The 9,213-nt window shown below is 38.9% G+C and overlaps 3 protein-coding genes across 3 annotated transcripts; all 3 read right to left on the reverse strand.

Moving 5' to 3' along the window:
- Positions 1-336: 336 nt before the first annotated feature.
- Positions 337-2,514, reverse strand: LOC111470668 (probable clathrin assembly protein At4g32285). The gene is made up of 2 exons (XM_023116244.1): positions 2,350-2,514; positions 337-2,278 (listed from the first exon to the last, which is right to left on the reverse strand). The coding sequence occupies exon 2, from the start codon at positions 2,273-2,275 to the stop codon at positions 530-532; it is 1,746 nt and encodes a 581-aa protein (XP_022972012.1). The 5' UTR covers positions 2,276-2,278; positions 2,350-2,514; the 3' UTR covers positions 337-529.
- A 432-nt stretch (positions 2,515-2,946) lies between these two features.
- Positions 2,947-5,819, reverse strand: LOC111469297 (beta-1,4-mannosyl-glycoprotein 4-beta-N-acetylglucosaminyltransferase-like). Its single transcript, XM_023114520.1, has 2 exons — positions 5,567-5,819; positions 2,947-4,391 (listed from the first exon to the last, which is right to left on the reverse strand). Exon 2 carries the CDS (start codon positions 4,295-4,297, stop codon positions 3,179-3,181), a length of 1,119 nt encoding a protein of 372 aa, XP_022970288.1. The 5' UTR covers positions 4,298-4,391; positions 5,567-5,819; the 3' UTR covers positions 2,947-3,178.
- Positions 5,820-6,721: 902 nt separating this feature from the next.
- Positions 6,722-7,903, reverse strand: LOC111469303 (auxin-responsive protein IAA29-like). The gene is made up of 4 exons (XM_023114532.1): positions 7,577-7,903; positions 7,249-7,499; positions 7,068-7,149; positions 6,722-6,954 (listed from the first exon to the last, which is right to left on the reverse strand). The coding sequence occupies exons 1-4, from the start codon at positions 7,813-7,815 to the stop codon at positions 6,903-6,905; spliced, it is 624 nt and encodes a 207-aa protein (XP_022970300.1). The 5' UTR covers positions 7,816-7,903; the 3' UTR covers positions 6,722-6,902.
- Between the last annotated feature and the right edge of the window lie 1,310 nt (positions 7,904-9,213).

A 9,213-nucleotide genomic window follows, 5' to 3' on the forward strand; every position in this document is an offset into this window, starting at 1 on the left:
TTTTTTTTTTTTTTTTTTTTGCTACTAATATTTCCAATATACATTTTATTTATATGAATGTCTTCTCACATATTATTCTTTATTCCCTCTTTTACCCTTTGTTTGAGTAAATTTCTCATTATTAGAAAATCTTTTACATATACTTTTTATCATCAATTTGCCATATACTATGTTCTTCACTTTATACATTTATATAATTAACCTATTCTTCTTTCTTGCCTCACATGTTTTTTTCTCCTTGCCTAAAATTTATTTAAAAAAATACTTACTAATTAAATGGAATTATTAGCCAAGAAATAAAAGATGGGAAGGACACTAAAACACACACAAAAACATCTTGTATATACATATATATGTCTGTGTATGTATATATATAATCATTTCTCGTTGGGGGCATTTTTTAAAAATGAAAACAAAAAACAGGAAACTGTTGAACATATATGTTTCTTAAAGAAGCCTACTGACATATATGTAATTTTAGTCACGCTTTTCTTTGTCACTCGTATTCGTAGGAACCATGGAGGCCAATTCAAAAGGGAGCATAATGATAGGCTGAGCTCTGAGGCGCAATTGGCTGAGGATTTGGACCAATATAGACGGAGCCACCAGCAAGCTTGACCAGACCCACTTGGCCGTGCATTCCATCTATGCCGTACTGTTGCCATAGAAGCTGCTCTTGCATAAGTAACTGCTGCTTCTTCTCCATTTCAGCTATCTGCACATATGAAGGAGGTGGCACTGTAAGCGATACAGCGAAAGGGTCCTGAACCCCGACTGGTTTAACCGTTCCATCTGGTGCTGGAAGTGCCAGAACTTGTGCAGCAGTCTTGCCTTGGCCTTTCAATGCCACACTACTCGAACTCCCGCCAAATTGCTCGCCATTGGCATGCTGCCTAATCGTTCCATGGTCGTACATTCCATTTAATAGCAGTGGATCAAAACCACCGCCCATATCAGCCTTCTGCTTTGACAGATTGCTAGCAGTTTCAACCAATGCCAGTTCCCATTCTGGTTTGCCAGCCTCGGCAGCTGGCGTCTGCCACGCTGAGCTCACTTCAGGCTGCTTGTCTGATGAGAAAGTTTCCCATGAACCATTAGGATTTGCTGGGGGTCCAGAGAAAAGAGCCCAGGCCAATTTGTTCCCTTGCTCATCTGCTGAAACTCCATCCTCTCTCAAGTTCACCAAGTCTTCTGGTCGTGAAGGCGGTTGCAGGGTAGGTGAACAATTCTCCAGCGGAGGAAGAGCCTTTATCTCATTCATGTAACATTCAGGCTCCTCAGTTGGTAGCGACTTCACCTTCTCCTCCCTTCTCCTCTCATTGTAATCCTTTGGCCTTCTTGACATCTCCTTTAGGAAGCCCCCAAGTGTGACCAAAAGATTACTAGTTATCCTCTGAGCCTCTGGGAATTCAGAAGATCTTGCAATTCCCACATCCTTACACCAAGTATAAAATTCATCCAGTTCATCAATCTTCTTTGCAGCATTAGCACAAACATCAAATGCTCTAAGACAATCACCATATTCCATTTCTTTAAAGCGATCCAGCAAATACCCTAATGCCTTACAAATCTCAACATACAACCCAAAGCTATCATTAACAACCAAATCAAGCGCAGAAATTACTAATCTACTACTCTTGGCCATCCCTGTCGGCCTACAAGCTAAAAGTCGATCGAGAATTCGAAGCAATTGACTCAACTCATCCACTACACTCTCTGGTCGCATTGACCTCCATGGACTCTGCCTCACATTATCAAATTCATCTCTACGATCAAAGTATGTATCATCACTCCCTCTCATCCTCTTCTCAAGAACCAGATTCTCAGCCATTTCATCAAGATACAAAGCGTAAGACCTCACAAAACTAGAATGATCCCACGAATTCGAATGTGCTTCATCTCTAAAACTAGACAGATCCAAGACTCGTATACCTTTCCGCGTAGCGTACACAATTTCCTCTCCAAAAGAGGAATTTCCATCAATCAAAACCCTGTGCACGACCACTAGCGCCTTGAGCGCAACTATCCAATCGCGAGTCTTACTCAAACGTTTAGAGATCGTAATCACACACGCACTCACATATCCATTCGAAGTCGAGCACCAATTCACAATCTCCCTAATATACCTGTGGTCGGCGGGATCCTCGTCGTGGCTCGTCGCCTTGACCACCAAAACTTCAAGCTCCGACGCCGTATTTCCAGCGACTTTAGCCATGCTAATGCTCGTTTGGTCCTTCACAGCTCCGAGCGCTTTCCTGATCGTGCTTTGAGCCATTGACTACAAAAATGAAAAAATTTTGAGTTCGCGTCTCACTGAAATGAAATCAGTAATTCCAGTGTAATAAGTACGTTGAGGAGTAGAAGAGAACACTCAGCAATGGCGATGATGAAGAAGGCCGTATGACCAAAGAAGCTGTATGGAAGAGAGAACTGAAAGGGGTTTATTCAGACGTACTGAAACCGAAAGGACGTTTAAGAGAGAGAGGGAGAGAGATATGAAATCCATAACGTAAGAGAGGGAACGGTGATGCTCATTTCATTAAAACGACATCGTGCTCAGTTCTAATTGTACGCTATACAGATGCTGCCACGTGGCTTCATATCTTACTTGCACGCCAAGAATCAAATAGCGCAATGTTTGAAAATGTCAATATCTAAAAATTAATTAATCTCTTTGACATTCTCTATAAATTTTAATATTATTAATATTATTTACCAAGTTCTATTTAAGTTGACTTTATTTACACAATAATGATTAATTTTAAATTTTATTAAAAGTACACCCTCATTAAACTAGTATTTAAACCTATATTTAATTAATTCGATCACTTTTTTCTAATTTGAACCTAATTTAATAGACAAAGCACCTATTATCATACCAAGTTCGATCTTTCTAACTCCCACCTTCCTGTCATGAAACTCAAACCAATTCTATCCATTATCGAGAAAGAAAATATTATTTCAGAGAGGGTAGCGAAATTTTGATAAGAATAGCGAAATTTTAATGAGTAGACTAACCCAATGGATCATCTACCATAACATCACTCGCTCACGCTAACAGTTCAAACTTTCCTGTTAGCCACACAACTTGTGTCTAAGTATATCACCACCAATAATCATCAGTCTTCACCTATTGTTTCTGGTAGCTAAATATTCACATCCTCTGGCAGCAAGGGCTCTATGGTTGCTTATTCAACTCTGGGATGCTGTCCACAGAGGTTCTTACACAGCCTCCAGGCAGCAGGAATCTGAACTTGTCTGCATTCTCTATCAGGTATGCAGGAAGGTGAATAGCTGAGGAAGAACGAGGAATGGAGCCCATCTTCTTAATCAACTCCTGGAACGTGTATTCTTCGGGAAGCATGTCAAACAGATCATCTCCCTGGCAAATGAGCTTCTGAATCCTTGAGTAATTCATGAACTCTTGCCGCCTTACACGGTCTGCGTGGCTATAAGCTGTCATCTTGAATGCAAAGTCTTGAATGCTCCTAAAGCAAAAGCTACAATGCCACCCTGCATCCGAGAAAATTAGATCGGTTTGGCGAGAATGCCTGTAATGATTCTGTGGACCATAGATGTGAACTGAGGCTCGCCAGCTGCTGAAGTCCACAGGGAACTCAAAAGAATACATGTAATTCCTCATTTCAAGATGGACTATAGGAGGCACCTCATCGCACCATTGCAGGAGTTTCACAGTATGTGGGCTCGGAATCTCATCAGTATCTGTCATGATCAAAAGATCACCAACTGAAATCCCTGCGCGCTGAAGTAATCCGTTCATAGCGACGCGTTGCTGGGATTCAAGGTCAAATGGGTTTCTATAGGACTCACGAGAGTCAACTTGTCCAGAAAAAACATCATGGACGGTTTTATTTTCTGCAAAGGCAAACCTATCTCGATTTATTTGGAATAGTAATGGCTTGTGTATGCCTGTAAAAGTGGTGTATGACTCCAGAATTACAAACTTCCAGACATATGGGTAAAGCTCCCGCCATCTGATTTCAAGCAAATCTAGCTCATTGCTGAAGATGATGGCATCAAAAACACGACGAGGTGTGGATCGTAAAGACCAGCCATGGAGGCGACAAAGGTGTTCCATCGACACATTTTCTGCATAGTAGTGTGGCAGGCGTATAAAAGGGGGTGGAGGGCTGTCCCAAAGTGGGCGGAAGAAATAAGAAATCTTTTGGCCATAATTGAAAATGGTAAAGACACTGACGGGAACAAGCATAAGAAGCATAAAAAGATATCTGGGTCGTATTCGTCTAGAATTGACCCGAACAGATTTTGCAGCCATTGTTTTAAGGGAGAATACTATGGGAAGGAAGCTACAGACGCAATGTTTTAGGTACAGGTCACAGAGCAGTCATGGTCTCATCACTGTTGGTTACCTGAGAAAATTGCCAACATATTACTCACCAGAAGAAAAGGGATGGGGAACAGCATTTATGTGTTCAATTCCATTTTCCATGCCAAACCTACCACTAGCAGATATTATCTGTTTTGACTTGTTACGAATAGTCGTCAGCCTCATGGTTTAAAAATAGGTTTTCACACCTTTCTAAGAAATGTTTTGTTTTCCTCCTCAATGTGTGATCTCACAATCTACCCTTTGGGGCCAGCATATTGCTAGCACACTAGTCCAAGCCCATCACTGACAAATATTGTCTGTTTTAGCCCGTTATATATTGTCATCAACCTCACGGTTTTAAAACGCGTTTGTTAAGAAAAGGTTTCCACACACTTCTAAAGAATGCTTCGTTCTTCTCTCCACTCTCCAACTGACATGTGGAATCTCACACGTTATCCATGGACAAGATTATAGTATTAAGCTAGCTAGGGGAGGACAAATTCTGGATGAAAAATTAAGATGAAGGTAGTAAAATCTAATATCATCAAATCATTATGAACACGACTAGCCGACCTTCTTGAACAACAAACCACTATTGTTTTCAAATGAAACAAAACTTTCGTTAAAGGAATATTATCAAGCAGTAGACAATGAATTTCGTTGTCAAGAACAGAGAACAAAATAAGCAGGCTGGAGGAAAGGATAGAGAGAAAAACTTCACATTATACTTGCCAAGATGAAGCTACCATTTTCTCATGATAATGACTTGCAAACTACTTAAAAAGCAATTAAAATAATCCATAATCCCGCCAGTTAGACAGAGTTCAAACATGGCCTCTCTACGTTAGCTGAAATTGAAAAGATCAACGATCTGAATTTCATATCAATCGACTCTTTTGTTGACAGATCCCCAAAAAATACATCTAGTTGCCATGATCATTCTAACTTCGATACTATTAGCTTCTATGAACGTCTCCGAACCTCAGCTACACTAGATCCTCCCCCAATCATCTTAATGACAAAGACTCTAAAGGTTCATAACATCAAGGAAGACACCTTGGAGCAAGAATCGCCCTTATTTTCATCACGCAGAGTCAATTAATCGCCAGAAAATGAACGAAAACAGAACCACAGCATTCAAAACCCCCCATAATGATATCTATACAGCAAGATTCGGCACTAAAAAAGATGAACCTCAGCAACCGATCAATTTACCTGGATGAAATCGCATAAGAACTGCAATTAATTGGCTGTCGAAACATCCCTGCCGGTGCCGGAGAGAGAAGGCAGAATGAAGAAATTTCGGCTTCTCAGCGGTGCAGAAATTGGAAGGTAAGAAAATGGTGACCGGATTTAAGATGAAGAAAGGGAAGGTAATGGGAACCACTAGAGTGCCGGGATGGAAATTAATTGGCGGGACGGCGTTGGATTAATCCGTTATTGTAATTGCTGTAGCGCAGAAATTATGGGGCCGTAACATCCAACATGGGTCCTCCACTGCCCGGGCGTTGACTGTGTTAGGCCACCAGCCGTAATGTGAGGTCCCTATAATTTAGCACCCAAATCCTATTTTAATGCTTCCATTCCTAAATTTTTTAAGGCTTTGCGACTCCAAACTTCAAATAGAAATCCTATTATCATACTAAATTCCTACTTTATTTATGCTATAAATTTTCATTTTTATCCCAAAAATTTCAACCTCATTTTTTAAAATATATATTTAAAATGTTATTCGTTATAAAAAGATGAACTTGATACCACAACTTTGTTAAAAAAAAAATTAAGTTGAAAAAGACTCTCAAAGAACCATATAAATAGTCTTATTTAACTTGAAGAAGTTAAAGCTCTTCTACAAATAACTCCTAGCTAACTTAAGTGATACTGGGTTGTAAGTATCATGTCAATGTCCAAGTTTATTTTGTCTTGTAGGGTACGTTCTTCTCCTTATATACTTATCATATCATTACGTGAAGGTCTTTAGAGAAAAGAAAAAACATACGACATTCGAACAATGAATAAAGATATAGAAAAACAACCGTTAAATCAGATAGAAAATAATTCATACGAGAATCATTATCCACGAAGGTCGGAAAAAGTTACATCTCAACTAGGGAGACGAACTGCACATGAATTAAATGCAAAGTTTACCTTGTTATTCATTATAATAATAATTTATATTATATAAAATAAATAAATAAGAAAAAAAATGGTGTATGGGCCACATGGATAAGTGGCCCAATCTCTGTCTTTAAACCAACACAAGCGGCCTAACTCTCAATCTGAGGGCCCAAGTTCTGTAGTAATTAAATAATATATACATCCAAACCTTAAAATTATTTTAGTTTCATCGAATTATCTTGACAGGTTAAAAACACTGAAGTTAACCAGGTTAAAAAGAAAAGTTACCGAGTCATAGCTGAAGTTTTATCCATATATTATAACACATACAGTCATTAAAACCTCAAGGGCTAAAGAAGAAAAACGGGAAAAAATGTATTTTTCAGTTAGATGGCATCTGATTCTCCTACCGCCGACGCCGGTAACCCCTCATTCAGCCACGGTTCTTCTCCAATTTGATCCGTTGTACGGTTCCGATGAAATTCCTGTCAAAATAACAACAAAAAAAAACCCATAAATTTATTGGACACCTTTTGAATTTCCCATAAATTTAAATTATTTTTTTATATTGGTTATTTCTTTGAATATTTAACTTTACCTCCAAGTTACGTCGTCGGCAAGTAACCAGTCACCGTCGATATCCTGGTAAGTGAGTCTGTGACTGTCGGGGTCCATCTTATCTGTTTCCAAATAACCTAAAATCAGTACACAAAAACCAGCACGAACTCACACCCATCCGGAATTCACTATTCTGAATAGGAATAAGAAAACAATCTTACCAAACATCTTCATCAAAGTGGCTCTAAGTTGGTCAAAACAATGGTATTGGCTCAAATCAACCTTCCTACCAATCCCAACTCCCTCCATCTTCACCTTCACGTACCTCGAATTCGAATTCCAATTCAACCCGCCGCCATTCACCGCTGGCCGTCCCCGTCCTCTGCGCTTCTGCATCAAAGACCTCGTCTTCCTCTTCTTAAGTGGCGGCCACCCCACAAGCCTATTATCCTCTTCATCTTCGTCCTCGTCTCTGTCAAGTAAACCAAAGATATTCAGCCTCAAGAAATCAACCAAAATCCGAAATGTAAAAGAGGAAAGTGAGCGTACGAATCATTCGAGGCGGAATGGGGATCGTTGTCATCGTCATCGCCATTATTGGGATGGTCGTTCCAGAGAAGCAGAGGAAGTGTTCGACGAAATGCCGAAGAGGGGTCGACATGGAGAGGGCGCTTCTTGCGAATGGTGGAGGTCAAATCGAGACAAGAGGCGGTGTCGTGAAGGAGAAGGGAGTTGTTTAGGTCGAAGGGCTTGGCGGGGATTAGAGAGAGGCCTAATTGAAGCTCCATAGGGATAGGGGGAAGAAAATCCGAACAGGAAAAGAACAAAGATTGGATGAATATTAAAAAAAAAAAAAGGATGGGATTGAAGGGAAGTGTGGGGTTGTTGGTGGCGAGGGCGAGGGCGTGGGCGGGGGTTAAAAGAGGAGGGGAGTGCGTGCGGGTGTGGGACAAAGGTGGGGACAAAGTGTTGGGGAGAGAGGCCAAAAACGTCTAAGATGTCCGTATCAATGCTCTGCCTTTGGCCGACCCAGTTGCCCTGCTGTCCCTTTTTTTTCACCAACATTGTTTTCTGAACCTCCAACACTCTCTTTTCCCCTCAATCCACTCCCACTCGCCAACCTTATCCACATCCTTTCTTTTTCTTTTTTTCTTTTTAATATAAATTTTAAATAGAGACAAAATAAAGACGGTCTTTTTTTTTTCTTCTTCTAAACAAAAACCTGAAGGTTGAAAGATTAAAAAAAAAAAAAAAAAAAGCAATGTAATCTAAAAAAATAAAAATAGATTTAATCATTCTATAAAAATAAAAAATAGAGAAAGGAAATGAACGAGTCTCGACGGTGTAGACACGCTCCCCGTGTGCGCGTGAGAGATGTGGTTTTAGTGGCGGTGGACAGATTTTAATTCTCTGCGTCCTATGCCTTCGGGGCGGGTACAAGCATAGTCAAAATCCCAGTAATTGGGGGGTCCATCTCCAGTTAAAAATCATTTTTATAATTTTGACCATTATTTTTCTACATAAACTATATTACAAAATATTATTTTAGTTTCTATTAGCATAGTTAATTATTGTTTTTTTTTTAAAAGAAAATTAGTCTATATTAACCTTTTTATTTAAAAATTAAAAAATATATTCATATTAAAAAAAGAAAGGCAATAAGTAATGACTAAAATATAATAAAACATAAAATAATATTTTAATCTCTTATTATTTTTATATCATTAGTCTCGATGTTTATCATTGCCATTCTGTTTTTTATTATTTTATTTTGGTTCTTTGCATCTAGATTATGATATTTTTTTTAAAACGTACTTTGTACCAAATTAATTATCATATGATATATAAACATCATAATACCAATCGGATAAATAAGTTTTATTCTTAAAAAAGAGCATTTGACTGCTTTATTAATAATTCCTTTAGATCTGTGCGAGTAAATTAAATAATATTTAAAGGATAAAATACCATCTTTCATTTCATTTTCAAATAAATAAAATATTAACACAAAATTACTGACTATTTTCTATATAATCAAAATAATAAAAGCAACTGAAAAATCGGCCACGTCAGGCTTGTGGGGGGTGAAAAATGGGGACAAACCGTAACGGAACACATTTAACAGGTGCGGATGATGTCGGTGGATGGAAGAGAGTGGCGAGGGGTCACGTGTCATAAAAAGACAT

Source organism: Cucurbita maxima, unplaced genomic scaffold (assembly GCF_002738345.1).
Source record: "Cucurbita maxima cultivar Rimu unplaced genomic scaffold, Cmax_1.0 Cma_Scf00002, whole genome shotgun sequence".
NCBI classification, from domain to species: Eukaryota; Viridiplantae; Streptophyta; class Magnoliopsida; order Cucurbitales; family Cucurbitaceae; genus Cucurbita; species Cucurbita maxima.